Below are 24455 nucleotides of genomic sequence, written 5' to 3' on the forward strand. Positions count from 1 at the left end.
AGGTTACATTTGGTCGATCACATTACTGTAGTTTGTCATACCTACTTGTGAACGGTTTATGGGATCATAGCAAAACCTTTACCATCTTTTATCTACAACTGTCATAAAAAAATAAAATTATTTTATTATGTACTGTTTATGTTGACAGTTTTATTTTGTACTGCTGTGTGCTACCCAACAATATCCTATCTTGTTACTCGAAACTTTAATAAACAGATTGATACAGGAAAGGGATAGGACAGTAAAACTGGGGAAGAGGGAGCTAGATGATCCTTTTAGGTTGACTGTGTCTTATTTAGTGCAACTTCTAATGCAAACTATAGGATGCTCTTGGTGTGCAGTTAAATCAGAGTAGGCAATTTCAGAACAGGGGAGGAGCCTCCACAACTCTACAAGACTGAGGGAAGGATGAAGTTTCATTTTAGTTTTTGAGTTTAAACACACTTTAGCTTAGTTGCTAATAGAAAGCACTAAACTTGTCTATGAAGATAACACCTTACTTCTATAGTGGTACGGGGAAGACTCATCCCATAACCCCCGATGATGTTACACGCAAAATTCTTAATCACATTAAACAAGGGCTCCCGCTATGTGGGGAATGCTGTTGCTCTACTACCAGTGAACAGTGGCAGCCGGTGCTCCATTTATTTTGGGGGGTGACAAACAAAACAACCTGCCAACACCCCTGTTTGGTCCGTATATCAGTCAAAATCTCCCAACCCCACCCCCGTCAATCGGTCGATCGACAAACCTTCACCCCCCCTCGCTCGCCTGTCCGCCCACCAGCCCCACACTTAACCCATCTAGGCTTCCCCCTACGTCTCATCCTTGGCGGCTTCCCCACTGTGTCTCCTCGGTGACTCACTTCCTGATTGGCCGGAAGGAGAAGTAAGAAGACAATACCAAATATTGTCACACAACTGGGTGGGCTCAGGGTGCAGTGCTCTGTGCCTCGAGTCTACCCTTTTTGAAGCCAATTAGAGCCTCATGCTCTAATCATGTGCTTAAAAAAACAAAAAACATTGAAATCCATGCATTGGCGTGCCCTGCATGTAGATTAGGGGCCGGGCGCATAGATTAGGGTGGTGACTGCTGTGGGGTCTTTTGAGTCATGTTTTACTAGCTAATATGGTGTAAATACATTACAAATGATAAGGGGACATTGGTTGTGCACAGAATAGGGACAAGTTTGGGAGGGAATAATGGCAAAATGAACTAGAACAAAATAATTTTCTTATACGTTGTGGTATTCATAGTTATATTATTAGAATAATATAGCGGTGTCCTGATCAAGAAAACTGATCTGACTGGACTCCTTTGGGGTCAAGAAGGATCCCCCCCCCATGTAGCAACATTGGCAATAGTTGTCCAGAAGACTCTGTTTTGCTTGGAGCTGTGAAGGGTTAAACTCGATGGATATGAGTCTTTCTTCAACCTATGTGTAGCGCCTGTGTACTTTCAGTACAGGCCGGGGCGCACGTGCTACGCGGAGTTCCGGACTCTGGGCCCTCATGGCCCGGAGCAACTAAAGCTGCAAGGGGGCCCCAGTAACTTACTGGGTCCCCACATTCTATGAGGAAGATCCCAAGCGAGTTATGCTGTTCGGTGGGGAGTCTGTCTGAGGTGAGCCCGGAGGCAGGTGATTCAACAGGGCTTAGACGATCCATCGGGGATCTGGGTGGTCGGACACTGAGAAGTTGAATGCTGCAACTTATCAGCCGGTGACCCCCAAAACTATGAAGCCTACCTGAGGGAGATTCAGGCAAATTACGTTCAGTGAGAGGATTCGCTCTATTGTCCACGCTCCTGAGGGAAGGGCCTGTGGCAGAGGTCCCACTCTTAATTCTATTTCTATTTGAGCCAAGTTAGTGGCAGAGACTTGAAAAGAGACAGGACACTATGGTGGAGAGAATGTGGCTGCTCACCCCGATAAAAATGATGAAAAGAATTTTCCCAAATGGGGTTATTGCGCAGCTCAAAAGGAGAGAGGTAATACCATGTAATAAAAAAGTTGTATTTATTCACATGTTAAAAAATTGGACAAAAGTGGACAAAAATTGGGTAGCATAAATGGATGGAGCATGAGTTGTATCAAGTACACAAACAGCGTTTACATAAATGTATAAGAAGCAGTGCACAAACAATGTTTATACAGTCAAAAATGTGCATTGTAGTAAAAACAATCTAACGAACGTTTCGACCTTTGGAGGTCTTCTTCAGAGAGTTTGTGTGGCTGGAAAGGAACATATAGTGGTTAGACATCTCATGATCATAATTTAGATAATAAGAGGTACATTGTTGGTTTTACAAAAAGCCCTTTGGCTAGAGGAGCAGTGTGCAAAAGGATGCAATGAAAGCAAAAAATTAAAAAATTAAGCAAATTCGTGTGCAACATTGCAAACAAAAGTATATTGAATACATTTTTTAACTTTTAATTTTTAATTTTTAATTATTAATTCCTTTACCTTGATGATGTGTCTCAATGATGTGCTGCAGTCAAAGCGGCAGCATCAGGCGGTCTAATAAGGATAGCTTCCATCCCAGGCAGAAAAAACAGCTGTCCACATACTGTGAAACACCCCGCTCAACACCACAAGAGGTCACCCCCAAAAATTATGGGGCCAAGATGGAATGACCATATAGAAACCAGGAGGGGTAGGGGAACGTCGTGGAACGAGGAGGTTTAATAAAGAAGCCTGTAAACAGAATAGTAAAATTGATATTCTGGATGTCTACATACATATGTAGTCGGCACGAGTTATTAAAAAGTTATTGGGGCTCTGAGGTGAGAAGTGACGGTAAATGTAGATAACCGTCACAGGCTATAATGAAAAGAGGTGCTCAAGAGTACTAAGATAAGATAATAATCTCTAGAATACGGAAACAAGAGTCTCCCCAGAGACAAAAGGAGAATAAAGAAAAGCATAAAAGGGAAAGGGAAAGAGAAAAAAAGGTAAAGGGGAAGAAAAGAATATATATATATATATATATATATATATATATATATATATATATATATATATATATATATATATATATATATATATATATATATATATAAAAATATATATATATATAAAGAAAAGAAAAAATGAATAAAGAAAATGAAAGCAAGATGGAAAGAACGCAAAGGAAAAATAGGGTAGAGGTAGGAAAGAAAAAAAGACAAAGGAGAAAGTAGATGTGAGCAGAAGAACCATAGAAAAAAAATAAAAACTAAAAAAAAAAATAGAAACAGAAAGGGAGAAAAGAGAAAGGAAGAAAAAATTAAGCATGAGAAAGAGATAGTTTACAAATGTGAAAGAAATGTGTGGTGAAAGAGTGGGAGTGTTAGTATGTGGAGAACAGTGAGGAGGAGTGAAGGAAATGGGGGTGATGGGAGTAGATTGGAGTGACGTGAGAGGAGAGGTGAGAGGTAGTGAAAAGGAATGAAAAAACAGTGGAGATGACGGTGAATAAATGAAGTGATTGACCTAGGGAGGCACAAATAAACATGCATCAGCCGCAAGAATGCGGAGGTGAGAATTAGCTGATAGGGAAACACAAATGTAAAACAAAGAGACGGGGGAAAGGAAAATGAGAAGGACAAGGAGGGGAAATGAAAAAGTGAGGGGTGAAGGTGCAGAAACAAGAAGTGAACAGTAGGCAACGGTGTGGGGAAATGGACTGGGGAAAGAGGAGAATGGGGGGTGATGGTGCAGAAAGAGAATTATATAAACTGAAGCAAAAAGAAGGATGGGAATGGAGACAAGTGAAGACACATGGGAAACGGAAAATGCAGGATATATTGAAGTAAGGGCAGCTGGGCAACATAAGACAGTGAATGGCAAACACCTGATGATAAAAACGCATCAAGGATAAGGGTGAGTGGGGGGGGGGAGAGCTGTACCTTTCAATTGTAGAGATTCAGTTGGGAATTAAAAGAAATTAGAAGACTTCCTGAGCAGAGATCACTGGTGTCAGATACAAATGCTGCTGGGATATAAATAGCAGCAGCAAGCAGACAAGGTGATTCCTTCTAAAATATAAGAGTAAAAAGGGTCATTTTTGGAATGAAGCCAGAGAAGCCAAAATGTTTGGCCAGAAAAAAGATGTAGAAAATAAAACTCACCTATAGCATAGAGGCCACCAATATGCTAGTAGTTGGAAGTACCAAGCAAGATCCTTCCAAACCAGCAGGTAAGGCCAGAATAAATAGAGTGCATCTAGCCTAATTGTAGGGAATGGAGAAACAAGTACCACCTGTGGAGAGGGGAGGGGGGGAAAGAACGAGTACCACCTGAGGGGGCTGCGGTCGATCCGCCCCTCTGCCTAATCAAGCACAACGTTCCCCACCCACTCTGGTGGGTCAGGGTCCCAAAGACGTACCTGGTAAAACCAGGTGCATGGCGGCGGTGGTCTCCTCGGCGTGTACGCACGCCAGCGTCGTCGGCTTACAGCCGCCGCCCCCACCATCCCATGTGAGGATGTGACGTCACCGCGTGCGCGCGGACCCGCCACGCACGCGCGGTGCACGCCACTGGGTGTGAGAGCGGTGCGTACCTGCCACCAGCAGGGGGAGAATGCGCTCCCCACACGCGGCGGCCGTGCACTGTCGCCATCATGTGGGGAAATGCTATAGCGCAACGAATTGCGCTATTGTCTCACCCTGCTGGGCGGTGGACGGGACGCCCACATGAGTGGCAGCTGCCACAACCTGGGGAAAGGAGGGGAGCATCCTGGACCAGCCAAACAAAGAGACATGTCATAGGGAAAAGGGGAGAGGGAATACTCCAGGAAAAAGGAATTACTTATAAATAGATTTCAGAAACATGAGAGCAAACACATATATAGTCCTAAGAATATATACAGTTCCATATTTTAATACACATAATTACAGAAACACTGGTGACCCTATCACAACATACATGTATATTCTAAACATAATTGACATCCCATACTTGTCCTTATGTACATGTGTACTACAGGTATATTCCAAATTAATTAAAGTATTATTCTAAAAAAGCATGAAATAACAAGGTGACAGATAGCAAACGGCGGACAAAGAGCATAGGTCACATGGGCACATGGCAGTCACCCTGTGTCCATAGCTCAGGATTTGAAGAAAAAAAAAAGATTTAAATGCTTAAACCAAAAGTTAATTTATAATTTTTAATTTTTGAAGGAGTCTGGAAGTTGGAGTGATCCAACTTGTCCAGTTGATATTTGAAATAGTGCTGATACTACAGCCAAACAAAGAAATTCCAGCACGCATACTGAGCATAAATCAAACAAAAGATGGATATGAAAGATTTTCCCAGGGGATTGGGGGAAAGACCGCATATGTGTGGTGTTTACTGCGTCTTCCAGGATACAAATGCCTTAAGGAAAGGGGCAAAAGAGACTGATTCATTAAGCCCTGGCAGAGTGGTAGCCTGCAATCGAAAAATCCATCGCTGCTCATGTTGCAGCAAGGTTTTGTTCCAATCTCCGCCCCTATCAGGAATATGGATTCTGTAGAGAGCAGTAAAGGTAACCTTAGGTACTGTATAATTATGTTGAAAGACTGCATGTCTCCCAATGGGGAGATGGAAGTTGCCTATTTGCATGCTATAGGTATGTTTGGCTATCCTTCGCCAGAACTCCTGTTTTGTCTTACCGACATAGAAAGCACCGCATTCGCATTCCATAAGGTAGACAATGCCCTGAGTTTGACAGTTGGAAAAATGTAAGGGTTTAAAAATATCCCCATTTGGGAGTCGAAAGGTCTTCGCCTTTTTGATGAGTGGGCAATGTGAGCAATGGCCACAAGGGAAAGTACCCAGGATGGGGCAATGTTTAGTCTTTTTGACAGCATCCCTGTATTCACTTTGTACCAGACGATCTTACCCTTTTTTCTCTTTCCCTTTCCCTTTTATGCTTTTCTTTATTCTCCTTTTGTCTCTGGGGAGACTCTTGTTTCCGTATTCTAGAGATTATTATCTTATCTTAGTACTCTTGAGCACCTCTTTTCATTATAGCCTGTGACGGTTATCTACATTTACCGTCACTTCTCACCTCAGAGCCCCAATAACTTTTTAATAACTCGTGCCGACTACATATGTATGTAGACATCCAGAATATCAATTTTACTATTCTGTTTACAGGCTTCTTTATTAAACCTCCTCGTTCCACCGACGTTCCCCTACCCCTCCTGGTTTCTATATGGTCATTCCATCTTGGCCCCATAATTTTTGGGGGTGACCTCTTGTGGTGTTGAGCGGGGTGTTTCACAGTATGTGGACAGCTGTTTTTTCTGCCTGGGATGGAAGCTATCCTTATTAGACCGCCTGATGCTGCCGCTTTGACTGCAGCACATCATTGAGACACATCATCAAGGTAAAGGAATTAATAATTAAAAATTAAAAGTTAAAAAATGTATTCAATATACTTTTGTTTGCAATGTTGCACACAAATTTGCTTAATTTTTTGCTTTCATTGTATCCTTTTGCACACTGCTCCTCTAGCCAAAGGGCTTTTTGTAAAACCAACAATGTACCTCTTATTACCTAAATTATGATCATGAGATGTCTAACCACTATATGTTCCTTTCCAGCCACACAAACTCTCTGAAGAAGACCTCCAAAGGTCGAAACGTTCGTTAGATTGTTTTTACTACAATGCACATTTTTGACTGTATAAACATTGTTTGTGCACTGCTTCTTATACATTTATGTAAACGCTGTTTGTGTACTTGATACAACTCATGCTCCATCCATTTATGCTACCCAATTTTTGTCCACTTTTGTCCAATTTTTTAACATGTGAATAAATACAACTTTTTTATTACATGGTATTACCTCTCTCCTTTTGAGCTGCGCAATAACCCCATTTGGGAAAATTATTTTCATCGTGGCAGAGACTTGTTCCTTCTCAACAGTTCTGAGTGACACCCTGGCTGCCAGGTCTGTGTGAGAGGCCTGTCCAGGTGCATTATACCTACTCCGGCTGGAGTGGCGACGAAGCAAGAGTTACCGTTAGCAGCAGGATTGCTTCTGTTTATCCTTAGGCCTGAATCTGCAACTCTCCTTTCACCCAACTTCTCTATCTACCTCAAGTTAACTGTTTGCCATGTTGGGCAAGTAATAAAAGCACAGAAAACGTCACCCCTGCTGTTTGGACATTCCGTCATTGCTCTCATCATTGCTTTCATCATCCCTAGACACATCACAGAGGTAACCAGGGCTCAAGTCCTGCGGGAACGCGTGGGAACGGAGTTCCTGCACTTTTTTCACAGCAGGAACTCAGTTCCCTTTGCAGGACTAGAGCAGCCGAGCCGCCCGAGCCAATCCTTCACTAAGCGGCGATGGCCAGCTCGAGTCACTGTCAGGGGCAGGCAAACCTTCTTTCTAAATCCTGCGATAACTCGCGGCAGACCTCCGCAATGTCTCCTGGGAACAATGACAAAAGCTCCCAGGAGACATTGCGGCATCGAGAAAGTGACGGAATAACCGCACACTACCCGATGAATCCATATACAGGAAGCGGCCAGTAACATAAAGGATTACTAAGGTACAGTGGATCGAAAAAAAACAAACAAAACATGCGGTTTAGTAATTATGCATATGAGCGTATCAAATTTTTTTGGTGGGGGAGTGGATCTTGGGTGGGAGTTCCCACACTTTTTTCCCCAGGACTTGACCCCTGGAGGTAACCCAACATGCCGTCCCAATCTAACCAGCGGCTCCTGCGGGGGTAGCGCTACATATGCCACTACGCCAAAATGATTGTGTTTTTTCTCCCACGGTGTGTAGGCCGGGGTGTCTAATGGGCAGCTAAAATCAGCCAAATCCAGTGATATTCTATGACCAGAATTACACTTGATGCTTATGGCAGGTCTTATCATGTTCCTTATTATAAGTTGCTACCTACCTTTTGGTCCAGCAGCACAGTTGATATCAAAATGAACAAACCCTGGATAAAAAAAAAACAAAGCATATGTTAGAGTTCTGGGTTATTATAATCATGTATATTACTACAGATATATGTAAAGACAGCTTGGCTTGTAAGGGGAGGAGGTAGTAGGTGGTTGGCGCTTCCTCCATGTTCCCCTCCTCATTGGGTGCCAAGTGTGGGTCATATAGGAGGCCTTTGCTTGAACAGACAACTGAACTCTAAGGCCTCGTACACACGGACGGACTGTCCGCTGAAAAAGGTCCGCCGGACCGTTTTCAGCGGACATGTCCGCCCGGAGATTTCTGTCTGATGGTTGTACACACCATCAGACAGAAATCCGAGCGTACACGATACGCGGTGACGTGGCCGCGCCATCGCCGTGACGATTATGCGGCGACGTGCGCGGCCCTGGAAGGTCAATGCTTCCATGCATGCGTCGAATCACTTTGACGCATGCGAGGGATGGTGGCCGAGCGGACATGTACGGTGAGTCTGTACAGACGACTGAACATGTCCGAAGGACAGGCTTCCAGCGGACATGTTTCTTAGCATGCTAAGAAATTTTTGTCCGCTGGAAAACGGTCGGCTGGACAAATGTCCGCTGGAAACCTGTCCGGTCGGCCGTACACACGACCGAACATGTCTGCTGAAACTGGTCCGCGGTCCGCGGATACCCCCAGGGACGGCGCATGCGCAGTTAAAAATTTTTTTTTGTTTACATCGGGTCACGACGTATTAACATAAAACACGCCCCCATCACTCCTATTTGAATATACAGATACACTACGCCGCCGTAACTTACGGCGCAAATTTATTGAGGATTTGAAACAAAGTCAAGTAAGTTACAGCGGCGTAGTGTATCTTAGATACGCTACGCCCGGCGCAATAATGCGCCATTGTACGAGGATCTACCCCATACTCTCTTGGTGTTAATAAGCACCACCATTGTTACTGTTGCATTTAGTAGGGAGATGCAGAGCCAATGCCCCCTCCACTTGTCCAGAGTATCAATGCTACCTCAGTCCCAGTAATGGTATGGGGGTCAACCTAGCATGGACTCCATAAGTGAACTTCACTTAACTCTTTCTCTTCTGTATCTGTGCACCGGCTGAGGACGTCTGTGGTGCTGATCTGCTCCCATTGCTATGGGAGATGGCCCACTCATAGAGAGACTGTCTACGACAACTCCTGCAAGAGGCTATCCCATCTGTCACAGCAAAATAATACCAGCAAATGAAATCTATATTTTTGTGAGAAAAATGCTTTACATTTCATTTGGGTACAGCCTTGCATGACCATGCAACTGTCAGTTAAAGTAGCACAAAAAAATGGCCTGATCATGAAGTGCTTAAACATCCTTTTTTTCCCCAAATGTCAGTTTTGCTGTCATAGGTTGTATAAGCCATACAAATGTGCCACTTCACAGGCAGGTTAAGGGTATCCCCCTATTATGCTATTTAAAGTGGAGTTCCACACAAAAATGGAACTTCCACTTTTTGGAACCCTCCCCCCTCCAGGGTCACATTTGCCACCATTCAAGGGAGAGGGGGAACAGATACCTGTCTAATACAGGTATTTGCTCCCACTTCCTAGCATAGATCACCTCGGTGATCTACGACACTTCCGGCTCTTACTATGTACCCCTGCTGTCTTCTGGGAGACACACAGCTCCCAGAGCACAGCGGGGGACCAGTGAAGACGCGCAGCACGTTTCGCGCATGCGCAGTTGGGAACCGGGAAGTGAATCTGCAATGCTTCACTTCCTGATTCCCTTACAGATTATGGTGGTGGCAGCAGGCGATCCTCGAGCAACAGGTCAGCCTCGGCTGCCGACATTGCAGGCACCCTGTATAGGTAGGTGTCCATATATTAAAAGTCAGCAGCTGCAGTATTTGTAGCTACTGGCTTTTAATATTTTTTTTTTTTTAGTTTAAGCTTTTAGTTTTTTAGCTTTAAAGGAATATTTTACATTTCTTAAGTTTTGCTTTAGGTATTATAAATATTCCTCCACACACACCTACAGTAACAGCATTTTTTTTTTTTTGCTTTATTATATGTTTTCAGGGAAGTACCAAGCCCCCCATGACTTTCTTTGACAATCAATTGCCTATTAGCCTAGAAAGGGACCAAAACTTGGCTATTAGAAGCATGCATTGCCAATTGATTGTCGATGATGCTTGCCATGATGTGTGCCATAAATTGCTATCGTTGCATTATGCTAGGTTACACTATTGTTGGTGGTGCTGCTCACGTTTGCATGGGCACAGCAGCCAATTTGAATGGCCTGCTGTACCAACCGGAAACACAGGGCAGAAGTTCCTGAACCTTTTTGAAAATTCAGCCACAGAGAAACGCATGATGGTTGGCTTCATGTCGTTTCACCCACCCAAAAATGCACCACATTTTCTGATGCATGGGCATGCCATTAGGAAATATTTGCATACCCACGTGGCTGACAATGAACAGTGCATATTGGCTCCCATTCAGTATCAGGGATTGGGCCAATGACCGCAGCTCTTTACCATATGATCATGCCACCAAATGACGGCATGATCACTTGTAAACAAACTGGAGCGGTTTGTCTCCTCCCCTCTAGTCACACAAATCGGTACTGCATGTGAGGAGAGGAGGTAGTGGGTGCAGCAGTGCTCTGGGCTAGATCTCAAGTGCCCACAGCACTGAACTGTGCTCATTTTGGCTCATCCAATGCGCCATCCATCCCCATCCATGGCTCATCCATCCTCATTCATGGCTCATCTATCCCTATCCATGGCTCATCCAACATCATCCATGGCTTACTCATGCTCACCCATCCCCATCCATGGCTCATTTGTGCCACATCAGTGATCATCCATGCCACATCAGTGATCATCTGTGCCACATCAGTGATCATCCGTGCCAGATCCATGCCACATCAGTGCTCATCTATGCCACATCCATGCCACATGAGTGATCATCCATGCCACATCAGTGATCATCCGTGCCACATCAGTGATCATCCATGCCACATCAGTGCTCATCCATGCCACATCAGTGATCATCTGTGCCACAACAGTGATCATCCATGTCACCATAGGTGTGCGCTCTCAGGGTGTGCCTGGGCACACCCTAATCATGCTGTGCAGATTCCCCCTGATGCTTTGCTGCGATCCACCAATCAAAATCTACTCCAGATACCCAAAGCCAGATACAAGTCCAAAGGAGAAAGGAGATTCGCGGTCCAAGGGCCTAGACTATGGAACGCTTTACCAACCAGCATTCGATCGGAGGAGAACCACTTGACGTTCAGGAGAAAGATCAAGACTCATCTCTTTTGATACCAAAGGAGACAGGAACAACAAGCGCCCAGAGGCGATTAAGTTTGCATGTGCTGCGCTATATAAGTTTTCATTCATTCATTCATTCAGAAAGGGACTGAAGAATCTCCGTCCTCTATCTCAAAAGTGAGACATCAGGGGTCTGTTTAAACCCTTGATATTTCACCAAAGCCCCCCAATGGGGCTCTTAAAAAATTGTAAAAAATTAATAAAACAAATTGTAAAAAATTAATAAAAAATTGTAAAAAATAATAAAATTGTAAGAAGGTTATAATAAAAAAAAATTAACTACTGACACTGTCCACTGCTCTACTGACACCAACCTCTGCCCTACTGACACTGTCCACTGTCATATATAGAATATATATATACTATATATATATATATATATATATATATATATATATATATATATATATATATATATATATATACACACTGTATATGAGCTTTGGAGGTGCGGTGCACACCCTAATGCCATAGGCTGCGCACACCTATGCATGTCACATCCATGCCACATCAGCAATCATCCTTGCCACATCAGTGCTAATCCATACCACATCCATGCCACATCAGTGCTCATCCATGCCACATCAGTGCTCACTCGTGCCACATCCATCCCACTACAGTGCCTATCAGTGCCTCACAAAAGTATTAGGTAGTCAAATTAGATGTGTCATTTATGCTCCTAGAACGCCTGATGGAGCTCCCTGCATGTTTGGCCTCTCTATGTGGCCAAGCTGTGTAAAAGTCTCACACATGTGGTATTACCATACTCGGGAGAAAAATTACTAATTTGCTTAATTTTAACAGAAACAAAGAAAAATGCATTTTTTTTTACCAAATGTCTTCATTTTTTTTCAAGTCTTTTTTCATTTATAGCACAAAAAAAAAAAAAAAACAGAGGTGATTAAATACCACCAAAAGAAAGCTCTCTTTGAAAAAAAAGGACAACAATTTCATATGGGTACAGTGTTGCATGACTGAGTAATTGTCATTAAAAATGTGAGAACACTGAAAGCTGAAAAATGGTCGAATTAGGAAGAAGGCTTAAAGAGGAAGTAAATCCTCTTTTTTTTTTTTTTTGGAAAAAAAAAAAACATAAGGCATAATGAGCTAGTATGCATAGCATAGCATACTAGCTCATTATGAATGACTTACCTGAGATCGAAGCCCCCAAAGCGCTCCTCGTTCCTCTTCTCTGCCATGTTGCCTACGAGTCCCTTCCGTGTATCGCCACTCCAGCGCTGTGACTGGCCGGAGCGGCAATGACGTCACTCCCGCACATGCGCACGGGACTGGCACGATCCCTGCGAAAATCGTGAGTTTCCAGCATTATCCCACTGATAAAACCGGCACGCTCAGTGCGCCTGCGCCGTTGTCACACTAAAGCCCTGTATACACGATCGGATATCTGATGGAATCTAATCCGATGGATTTTTTCGTCGGATATCCGATGAAGCTGACTTTCATCATCAGTCTTGCCTACACACCATCGGTCAAAAATCTGACCGTGTCCAAACGCGGTGACGTAAAACACTACGACGTGCTGAGAAAAATTAAGTTCAATGCTTCCGAGCATGCGTCGACTTAATTCTGAGCATGCGTAGATTTTTGACCGATGGACTTCCACGTCGTTTTTTTCTATCGTTTTTTTATCCATAGGAAAATTTTAAAACATGTTCTATTTTTTTCACCGATGGAAAACAAACTGATGGGGCCCACACACGATCGGTTTGTCCGATGAAAACGGTCCATCGGTCCCTTTTCATCAGACAAACCGATCGTGTGTACAGGGCTGTTAGTCTCTCTCCACGGCAGGTGGTCCCTTCAGTCCCCTCTAGTCCAAACAGCACTGACAGTCCCGCTCCCAACTTGTCTTGCTCCCGTCATGCAGACCCGCTAGTCTCCGGATGCCACTCGGAGCCCATGCACCATGACATCACAGGACACACTCAGGAACCGCCTCCACCAGACCCGCCCCCAACCGACACCACCTGATCACACTATAGCAGGCACTCGGATGGTCTCGGCCAGCTCCGGACCGGAACTGCGCATGCACAGTCCTGAGCTGAGTGTCACAGCCATATTAACTGGCAACCATTTCCTGTCACTGGCATTTACTGGCAGGAGAAAGGTGCCCATGTTCTACTGACTGCCAGTAAAAATACAGACGGTTGGCAACACTGCTGCCATTACCTGCAAGTTTGGGAACGCCTGCGGATTACATGCATTCCTGCACCCGCAATAGTATGGACCTAGTCATATAGTACGACTAAAGGCAACATTTTTATTTTGGATATAGTGGAGAATGATTAGAAAACCTGTCAGTTTGCATTGATGTCTTTGCCCCCATTAGGGAGATTTCCCCTCTCTATTTGTTCCGTATACCGCTGTCATTAAAAGTAAAAGAAAATCCAACATTTTGGGTTGTTGCCAGAAAAGTAATAGAGGGAAAATCTTCCAATAGGGACCCTAGTTGTGGTGACCTGGGGGTCCCCAAGGAATTACCTTAATTTGCAGGGATTTCCTCTCACTTCCTGTTCTGGCTATGGGACAGGAAGTTAAAGGAAATCTCCGCAATGGGACACAGATGGCAAAAAAAACTGTCAGGGGTTATAACCCTTCACTACTCAATCCAAAATGAAAAAAAGATTTGCACATATTACAGTGATCCCCAAAGAAGGGAAGGACCCGGCAGAGTGTAGCAGTTATAGGCCTATTTCGCTGCTAAACTCAGATTTAAAACTGTTCACAAAGATATTGGCGAGTAGGTTACAGGTGTGGTTGCCCGAGTTAATAGATATGGATCAGGTGGGATTTGTTCCTACTAGAGAAGCAAGAGATGGGACGATAAGGGCCCTCAACCTGGTGCAGGGAGTCATTGAGGGGGACATCCCTGCCGTGTTCCTAAATACTGATGCCGAGAAGGCTTTTGACAGAGTGAGCTGGAGATTCCTGTTCTCGGTGCTGCGGCACGTGGGCATTGGGGAGAAGATGTTAAGTTGGATCGGAAGTGTATACGCAGACCCGCGTGCCGCGGTGAGAGTTAACGGGATATTCTCTACAACATTCCCAACCACAAATGGAACACGGCAGGGATGTCCCCTGTCACCATTACTCTTTGTGATATCTTTGGAACCTCTGCTAAACAAAATCCGTCAAAATCCAGATATACAGGGTGTTCAGATTGGGGAGAGTAGGCATAAGGTTATAGCATTTGCAGACGATCTGTTATTTGCAATATCAAAGCCACATGTCTCTCTCCCCAATCTGATTAAAGAAATTGCAAAATTCGGTGAACTGTCTAATCTAAAAATAAATCAGGGGAAATCCGAGGCAATGAGCGTGGCAACGGCCCCCCAGACGCAAACAGTTATACAACGGAATTTCAGATTTAAATGGAAGGCAGCGTTAAAGTTCTTGGGCACCTTAATTCCAGCAAGCACAAAAGAAATATTTAAAATAAACTTTCCACCTCTTCTTAGCTCAATTAGAAAACTTCTGGAGAAATGGCAACATGGCTTACATTCATGGTTTGGTAGAAATAATATTGTCAAGATGAGCATTTTGCCAAAAATTACATACCTGTTTCAGACTCTACCAATTAAAATACCTGGAGCCTTTCTCCGACAATTAGATGCAATTTTGATGAAGTTTATTTGGGATGGGAAGAGGCCAAGGATAAAAAAAGAGGTGCTGAGATTACCCAAGATATGTGGAGGGATGGCAGTACCGGATATAGCTAAATACTACCAAGCAGCACACTTGACGAGATTGATAGACTGGTGCAGAAATAAACAATACAAAAGGTGGGTTGAGGTAGAACAACAGATCTCCCCAATAGCTCTACGTAGGGCACCTTGGTGTTATAAATTACTACCAAGTAAGATGAAGAAACATCCTATAATCGGGCCAACATTGTCTATTGCAGCTAGAATATGTAAAAACCCGAAATACTCATCAAAATATTCTCCCCTATTCCCTATACTAGGGAATCCGGGATTTATACCTGGAACGGTAGGAGCAATATTTAACAAATTAAACGAAAGAGGCAGGACGCAAGTATCCCATTTTATGCAAACAGAGACGTGGCCCTCAATTGCAGATCTGATGAAGGTAGGGGGAAACTATGAGTTAAGTTTCTGGCAAGCATTACAAATCAGACATTTTTTAAGATCCCTGGGTCAACCGTCGGATTTTCGGCGACACTTAACAAAATTTGAAAAATATTGTGAGGAGGAAGAACCAATTCAGCGAGTGAGTTCAAAAATGTATAAAATATTGAATGCCCCTCAGGAAGAATTTGAACTGCCGGGAATTATTAAGTGGGAAAGAGATTTGGGGAGAAAGTTTACACAGACCCAACGAAGACATATAGTGTACTTAGCACTGAACACATCAATATCGACACGGGTGCAGGAATGCAATTATAAATTATTGTCGCAGTGGTACTACACTCCAGCAAGGTTGCATAAACTTTCTAATGAAAACTCGGAGTACTGCTGGAGATGTGGTACGGAGCGAGGTACGCTGCTGCATGTCTTTTGGGCCTGTGTAAAAGTGAAAGAATACTGGAGGGAAGTTAGGAGAATTGCGCAAAAATTTACGGAGTTTCAGATCCCGGAAGACCCAGCTTTTTTTCTACTTCATAGTTCCCAAATTCCAGTAGGGGAGTATAAAAGGTCGGTATTACGACACCTGATAAATACAGCTAGAATGGGAATAACCCTCCAGTGGAGAGACAGTAGACCACCCTCGGTTGCGAGATGGCTCAATAGGGTCAGAGAAACCGGAGCAATAGAGGAGTTAATCCTCTCATCCAGGAACAAAAGGGAACAGTATGTAGAAACATGGACAGGATGGAACCAATTTATAAACACGGAAGAAGGGTTGAGAATATCGGAAGATGAACAGGAGTAGAGGGAGGCCTATTTAACCAGAAGTGAGTCAAGGGGATTGGAGGCTGAGATAAAAGGGGAGTAAGTATATGTACGGGCCAGAGGGGAGAGGGGGGAGAAATTGTTTAGAGGGGGTGGGGGGAGGGTTCTGGTTTAGGGTTTTTTTTTTTTGTTTTTTTTTTTTTGTTTGTGGTTGTGGTTTGTGGTTTGTTTTTGGGGGGGGGGGGGTAGGGTAAGGTAGGAATTATATAAGGGCAAGGGATCAGAGAGGATTAAGGTGTATGAAGTTAATACATCTGAGTATGGGAAGGAGATAAAGAGGTCAAAGGTCAGATGTTGGTCAATACAAGAAACAGGGCCAAGGAGTGGTACGGCTAGGATTTGTGTGCAGTGTTATGTTGTTATATGTGGATTGAAGTGAAATTGTGTATAGGATATTGCACCTCTGATTTAAACCTTTGTTACGTTAATCCTGTTCTGTGACCTTGAACATAAAAAAAGAAAGAATAAAAGAAGTAAATATGAAAAAAATAAAAATAGATTTGCCTATAGTTCTACTTTAAAGCCTGTGTATCATCTGCCTTGTTCAGCTCTACAACCACTGTAAGCGATACCTCCTCCCTTTGCATATATATATATATATATATATATATATATATATATATATATATATATATACACACACACATTTAAAATATATATATATATATATAGTATATTGTAATAAATCAGCCTCATATTATTTTGCGTACATCTTTACACAGTGCTTCACAAAGTGTTGTGTAGTTTATGAATTACTGACATTTACAGTTAACAGTGTATATTATACTTATTCTAAATATATTAAAATGGTATTAAACCCAAAAGCAAACATTTATTATATTGCAGCTTACCAATTCTTATGCCGCGTACACACAACCGTTTTTCGCTATGTAAAAAATGTCATTAAAAACGACCGTGTGGGGGCTCCAGAGCATTTTTCACGATGTAAAAAATGGGCATTAAAAATTTCGAATATGTTCTAAATTTTCGTGTCGTTTTTAACGTTGTCGTTTTTAACGTCGTAAAAAATGGTCATGTGTGGGCTTTAACGACGTGAAAAAAACGCGCATGCTCAGAAGCAAGTTATGAGACGGGAGCGCTCGTTCTGGTAAAACTACCGTTCGTAATGGAGATAGCACATTCGTCACGCTGTAACAGTCTGAAAAGCGCGAATCGTCTCTCACCAAAGTTTTACTAACACGAAATCAGCAAAAGCAGCCCCAAGGGTGGCACCATCCGCATGGAACTTCCCCTTTATCGTGCCGTCGTACGTGTTATATGTCACCGCGCTTTGCTAGAGCATTTTTTCACGATCGTGTGTAGGCAAGGCCGGCTTAACAATAATCGGGTTGAAAAAAACATAGTTTTTTCTAGAACATTAAAGTGGAGGTTCACCCAAAAAGTTAATTTTTAACATTAGATTGAGGCTCGTTTTGTCAAGGGGAATCGGGTAGTTTTTTTAAAATCGAAGCCGTACTTACCGTTTTAGAGAGCGATCTTCTCCGCCGCTTCCGGGTATGGGCTGCGGGACTGGGTGTTCCTATTTGATTGACAGGCTTCCGACAGGCTTCCGACGGTCGCATACATCGCGTCACGATTTTCTGAAAGTACCCGAACGTCGGTGCGCAGGCGCCGTATAGAGCCGCACCGACGTTCGGCTTCTTTCGGCTACTCGTGACGCGATGTGATGCGACCGTCTGAAGCCTGTCAATCAAATAAGAACGCCCAGTTCCGAAGACCATACCTGGAAGCGGCGGAGAAGATCGCTCTCTAAAACGGTAAGTACTGCTTCGATTTAAAAAAAAACACCCGATTCCCCTTGACAAAATGAGCCTCAATCTAATGTTAAAAAAAAAATTTCGGGTGAACTCCCGCTTTAAAAACGGTCGTGTGTACGCGGCATTAGATGTGGTGGCTGCAATTGTTTACTTTTTAAAGTGGACGTAAACTTTTTTTTTTTTCATCAAATGGCTTACAGGCAGGGTATTTATGACAAAAGAGACACTATTGGTCTCTTCTGCCATAAATGCATACTTCTGCCTGTCAGCTGTCATGTTCACTGAGCCACGCATGCGCAGCTCAGCAAATATTTACAGCCCCGATCGGCCCCCCAATCTGTGATGTGACTCCCTGGCCTATCAAGTGGCTAAAGGCACGGGACCCAGAAGGAAGACTAGGTGAAGATGGAAGCGCCGGGAGCCAGCTGGATCGGTCCCAGCGCTGCACTGGAGGACACCATATGTCAGGTAAGTCTGCCATAATGTTCCAATATGCTGTGCATACTAGTACATCATGACATAACCTACCTGGAGGGCCTTAAAAAAATAATATAGCAGACTTTACTTCCGCTTTAAGGCTTTCTTTCCTGTATTTTCACCTGGTGATCTAGCCAGTAAACCCCCCTGTCAGTGACAAATGGTTTGTCCCAACCCTATAACTGTGGATGTAGCAGTTAGAGGAGATAAACCATTTACTACTGACAGGGGTGCTTACAATGAACAGCTTTTATTTATTTATGTAAAACATTTATCCCAAACTGGTGCTGTAACTGCTTTAAAAGTGTTAGCTAAAGTTTGGCTTCAAATTGTTAGTGTGTCTAAATTTGCTAGTACATCACACCACTTCCTCTAAACTGACAGTGGTACTGTCTGAAAATATCTCTGTTGCTCTTTAATCCAAAGTGGGTGCTTTTCAATACAGGGGCTGTGTTACTGGCCACCAGATAAAAACAGAGGGAACCCCCCCCCCCCCCCCCCCAAAAGGAAACCAATGCAGCCACTACATATGATTGGTAACATAAAACCAAATATTTTGGGCATAATACCTCTTAAGTATATACTACTGCATGCACTTTATTACACTTACCTGAAATGAGTTGAGCGCAGCAAATATTCCATTGATCCATTGGCTGTCGGGATGAATTACGACTCCCAGCCCGAATCCCCAGGTGGTTCCGAGAAGAGGCGTGAGGATTGCCATGGTTTTAGCAATCAAAATCAAAATTTTCCTGTCTTCTTTTCCTGATTGTTCCCCAATTGTAGGCCTCATTAATTTGAATATGACCACCACCAGGATCAGTATGTTAACAAACACAATGGTTAAAGCTGGCACCACAAAGGCAAGAAACGATTTTGAGGAATCATAGTCAAGCCAGCAGAATTCGCTGCTTATAAATCTTTTACTGGGTTCCGTTGAAGCCACGGTGACAATGGTTATAAGGAGTGGACATCCATAACCCAGGAGGAAAGCTATGATCATCATGGTCTTCCTACTCATGTCATGCAAGACGTAGATCATGCGATAAAAGAGAATAAGTCCCGTGGTCAGCATCCAGAAAAACAAAGACAAGTAGAAGAAGAAGCTAAAGAAGGCAGCAGCTTTGCAGGCAGCTGATCCTTTGTTTTTCTCCACTAGTGCCGCTCCAATGATAAACCAGATATCGGCTACCAGAAGCGTAACGGCAATATTAACCAGGCAGACGTGACGTATGTAGGAGGTCTTGTTTTTGATAACCGAGTCCCACACTAAGGCCTCGATGAGGAGAGTAATCACCAAACAAGCGAGAGAGATTCCGACTCCAATGTAAGTAATGATTTCTAAAGGTTTTGCAGCTTCCTGATGTGTAATTGATGATCCCATAAGAACTGAGAAAGAAGTCAAATGGTCACATGAGCATAATGTCACATTGTCTACTCTAATGGGGGTACAACCGCTGCTACTCCAAATGTTCTGATCCAGGTCATACCAGACACATTTTTGATTCTCTGGTGATGTACTATTCTCAGAAAAGGTCATATTTATTTTAAATGTACTGCTATTATAGTGTGTACTTGAGTTCTTGCCAATGATTGTTGACATAACCAGCCCGCTGACCGACCCCTGTGTGGTATTTTGTGGCAAAATGTCCTTCATTGTTCCGTAAGCAATGGTAACTATTGTGGTAGAGTTGCTTGTTAATGTGCCCCCATCGATAGACACATTTCCAGTAAAATTTTGCAAGGAGAAATTCGTATTGTAGCTTTTATCTTTGCTCACAACTTGTCCATAAAGCTGAATATTGCTGAGGGAATCATTTTTGAAATCGATTGTGCCATTAAAATTAAGATTTTCTGCAAATTTCTCAACAGAATTCAGAATAGTTACACTTTTTTTATCATTGCTGCTCCAAGCGCTGGATGCGCCCACCACGACATCAACTGTCTTTATAAAGTTCTAGGAGAAGCAAAAACAGGCATAATTATTTTGTTACTACCGCGGTTAGCTGTAAAAGCTTCAAATTACTCAAGAAAAATAGAATCAATAGGCTACATTCATAGTGTATAAAAGCATTGCCAAAATAACTGAAAACTGTGTGATACCTGAAGGCTTGAGGTGGAGATGTAGTTCCTAGAGGAGGTCTTGTCATAAATATATATTTATTGCTGTGATTGAGCCTTCTAGGCCCCTTTCACACCTGCGGACCGTAAGTCCGCTTTTTCATCCATCCGTTTGCGGATGAAAAAGGGACATACAATGGTCCCTATGAGATTGCGGGTGTCAGTGGATGAACATCCGCTGACACCTGATCTCGTCCGCCTCCGCAATGATCCGATTCTGCAGACGGAAGAAAACCCTATTTTCCTTCCGTCTGCGGATCCGATCGGATTAACACGGACATACAGTCCGTGTTCATCTGATCCCCCCCATCACAGTGTGCGGGGACCGCCCTGTCATCAGCCAGCTCAGCGGGGATCAACGGAGTGGTGCAACATCAGAATCTAAGGTGTGCAGTAAAATTCCACCCACATAAAGTACCCCCATAGAACTTGACCTAGTGTCACCATCATCGTGATCAGATCTTCAAGCGGGGGGGGGGGGGACGTTTCCCATGCGGGGCATGGCGATTCGCCTTTCCTTGTGGCAGTCCCCTGTGGATGGCCAGTATTAGTCAACGTACTGCGGCCCATCGTGCCCAGCTCACTCTTTTTCCTTTTTCCTCAAAATGTATTAATGTACCAGGGTTAGAAAATGGAAGAAAGTAGGCAAAACTGCCCAAGAAAAGAAGAGAGTTGGGGGGGAGTAGTATAGGGGGGAAGGCGGGGGGGCGTAAAGTTAGTCGAACAAATAGCTGGCCTAGTCAATGTTAAGTATGGCCGTCGTTACCGCGTTGAAATTTTAAAATTTTACGTTGTTTGCGTAAGTCGTCCGTGAATGGGGCTGGTCGTAATTTACGTTCACGAAACCAATACGTCCTTGCGGCGTACTTTGGAGCAATGCACACTGGGATATGTCCACAGACGGCGCATTCGCCGTTCGTAAAAAAAGGCAATCACGTCGGGTCACGAGTCATTTACATAAAACACGCCCCCCTCATCCTCATTTGAATTAGGCGCGCTTACGCCAGCCCTTTCACGCTACACCGCCGTAATTTAGGAGGCAAGTGCTTTGTGAATACAGCACTTGCCTCTCTAACTTACGGCGGCGTAGCGTATATGCGATACGCTACGCCGCCTCAAAAGTAAGCCAGTCTATCTGAATCTGGCTATTGGTGTTTACAAGTTTAAAACAGTTTTTTTTACTAAAAAATTACTTAGAACCCCCAAACATTATATATATATATATATATATAACACCCTAGAGAATAAAATGGCGGTCATTGCAATAGTTTTTGTCACACCGTATTTGAGCATCGGTCTTACAAGCGCACTTTTTTTTTGGGAAAAAAATTCACTTTTTTAAATTAAACAATAAGACAACAGTAAAGTGAGCCCAATTTTTTTATATTGTGAAAGATAATGTTACGCCGAGTAAATTGATACCCAACATGTCACGCTTCAAAATTGCACCCGCTCGTGGAATGGCGTCAAACTTTTACCCTTAAAAATCTCCATAGGCGACGTTTAAAAAATTCTACAGGTTGCATGTTTTGAGTTAGAGGAGGTCTAGGGCTAGAATTATTACTTTTGCTCTAACGATTGCGGCGATACCTCACTTCACTTGTGTGGTTTGAATACCGTTTTCATATGCGGGTGCTACTCACGTATGCGTTTGCTTCTGCGCGCAAGCTCGTCGGAACGGGGCGCTTTAAAAAAAAAATTGGGGGGTTTTCTTATTTATTTTACTTTACTTTAGTAAAAAATGGGTTACTTTTATTTCTGTGACGTTTTGATGTCGCTTTCGCCCTGCTATGGTATGGAGACAGGTGGGGACCATCTTCCACTCACTCGTATCCATGCCACAGAGGGAGAAGAACCCGATCGCCTCCGCTGCTACCGACGGCTCCGGTAAGCGGCGGAGGGCGCAGGTGAGCGGCAGGAGGGGGGTCGTTACCAAGATATCCCTCTTCAAAAAGAGGACGTATATACAGTATACAAGAGGCGGTCCTTAAGTAGTTAAAGTGCAGGGATTTCCTTTCACTTCCTGTTTTGACTATGGGAAAGAAAGTGAAGGGAAATCTCCCCAACGGGACACAGATGGCAAAAAATAAACTGACAGGGGTAATGACCCACCTTTACTTTGTCCAAAATGGGAATTAAAAGTTTCTCTATATCCCTACTTTAACCCTTTCATGACTAAGCCTTTTTCTGACAAAGAAATTACGCCGGCGTATCTATTGATACGTCGGCGTAATTTCAAAATTCCCGCGTCGTATCTTTGTTTTGAATCCTCAAAACAAGATACGACGGCATTGCCGCTTGATCTGACAGGCGTACGCCTTCAGATCTTAGATGCAACTTTTCGGCGGCCGCTAGGTGGCATTTCCGTCGAAATCCGCGTCGAGTATGCAAATTAGCTATTTACGCCGATCCACGAACGTATGTCGGGCCGGCGCATTTTTTTCCGCCGTTTGCGTTCGGCTTTTTCCGGCATATAGTTAAAGCTGCTGTTCTGAGGCGTACTTAATGTTAAGTATGGCCGTCCTTCCCGCGTACAATTTTGAATTTTTTGCGTCGTTTGCATAAGTCGTTCGCGAATAGGAATTTGCGTAGAATGACGTCACCGTCGTAAGCATTGGCTGGTTCCGGTTTAATTTCGAGCATGCGCACTGGGATACCCCCAGGGACGGCGCATGTGCAGTTAAAAAAAATCATTGTTTACGTCGGGTCACGACGTATTAACATAAAACACGCCACCATCACTTCCATTTGAATTCCGTGCCCTTACGTCGCAACAGATACACTACGCCGCCGTAACTTACGTCACGGATTCGTTGTGGATTCAAACAAAACAAAAGTAAGTTACAGCGGCGTAGCGTATCTTAGATACGCTGCGCCCAGCGCAGATGTATGTGGATCTGTCCCTTGGTGTTTACAAGTTAAAGCAGAGAATCTAGAGAATAAAATAGCAATATTTTATGTCACACTGAATTTGTGCAGCGGTGTTTTAAACGCAACTTTTTGGGAAAAAAATACACTTTCGTGAATAAAAAAAAAAAAATGAAAAAGTAAAGTTAGCCCAATGTGAAATTGTATAATGTGAGATGATGTTATGCTGAGTAAATAGATACCAAACATGTCACGCTTTATAATTGCATGCACTCGTGGAATGGCGACAAACTACGATAACTATAAATCTCCATAGGCGACGCTTTAATTTTTTTTATGGTTACCAGGTTAGCGTTACAGAGGAGGTCTAGTGCTAGAATGATTGCTCTTGCTCTGACGATCGCGGCAATATCTCACATGTGTGATTTGAACACCGTTTACGTGACTTCCATATGCGTTTTCTTTTCTGCGCGAGCTCGCGGGGACGGGGGCGCTTTAAAATATTTTTTTTCTTATATTTTTTTTTATATTATTAAATTGTGTTAAAAAAATAATGATCACTTTTATTGCTGTCACAAGAAATGTAAACATCCCTTGTGACAGTAATAGGTGGTGACAGGTACTCTTTATGGAGGGATTGGGGGTCTAAAAGACCCCAGATCCCTCCTTTGCACTTCAAAGTATTCAGATCACTGAAAACGGCAATTCTGAATACTGTATATATTTTTTAATCCAGCGCCATTGGCAGCTGAGTAAACCAGAAGTGGCGTTGTGACGTCGCTTCCGTGTTTATATTCAGGAGACTGGAACAAAGCTTTGTTCCAGTCTGTCTCTAGGCACCGGAAGTGTCACATCGTATATTGGGTCTCCCGGTGGGACGGGAGGGGATGTCCCCTCCCGCTCCTCCGGGATAACAACCGAGTGGCTTTTAGCCTCACCGGTTTTTACCCCTGGAAAGCAGATCGCCCGCTCTAAAAAACGTTACCGGGATGATGCCTGCAGCTGTCCCCGAAAGCTGAGGCCGCATATGTGCGTAC

General features: G+C 43.5%; 1 protein-coding gene and 1 long non-coding RNA gene across 2 annotated transcripts in view; both read right to left on the minus strand.

Moving 5' to 3' along the window:
- Positions 1-24455, minus strand: part of LOC120936253 (adhesion G protein-coupled receptor F4-like) — a 330798-nt gene that overhangs the window by 25764 nt on the left and 280579 nt on the right. Inside the window, exons 13-14 of the mRNA XM_040348471.1 lie at positions 19040-20386; positions 7891-7932 (exon numbers count right to left, since the gene is read on the minus strand). Of these exons, the coding sequence (XP_040204405.1) occupies positions 7891-7932; positions 19040-20386 (1389 nt within the window). The remainder of the gene's footprint in view (positions 1-7890; positions 7933-19039; positions 20387-24455) is intronic.
- Positions 2051-4222, minus strand: LOC120936254. The gene is made up of 4 exons (XR_005748598.1): positions 4112-4222; positions 3890-4018; positions 2466-2696; positions 2051-2233 (listed from the first exon to the last, which is right to left on the minus strand). It is a non-coding gene; the product is annotated as an uncharacterized LOC120936254 (long non-coding RNA).

The sequence above is a fragment of the Rana temporaria genome, chromosome 4 (assembly GCF_905171775.1).
Source record: "Rana temporaria chromosome 4, aRanTem1.1, whole genome shotgun sequence".
Taxonomy (NCBI): Eukaryota; Metazoa; Chordata; class Amphibia; order Anura; family Ranidae; genus Rana; species Rana temporaria.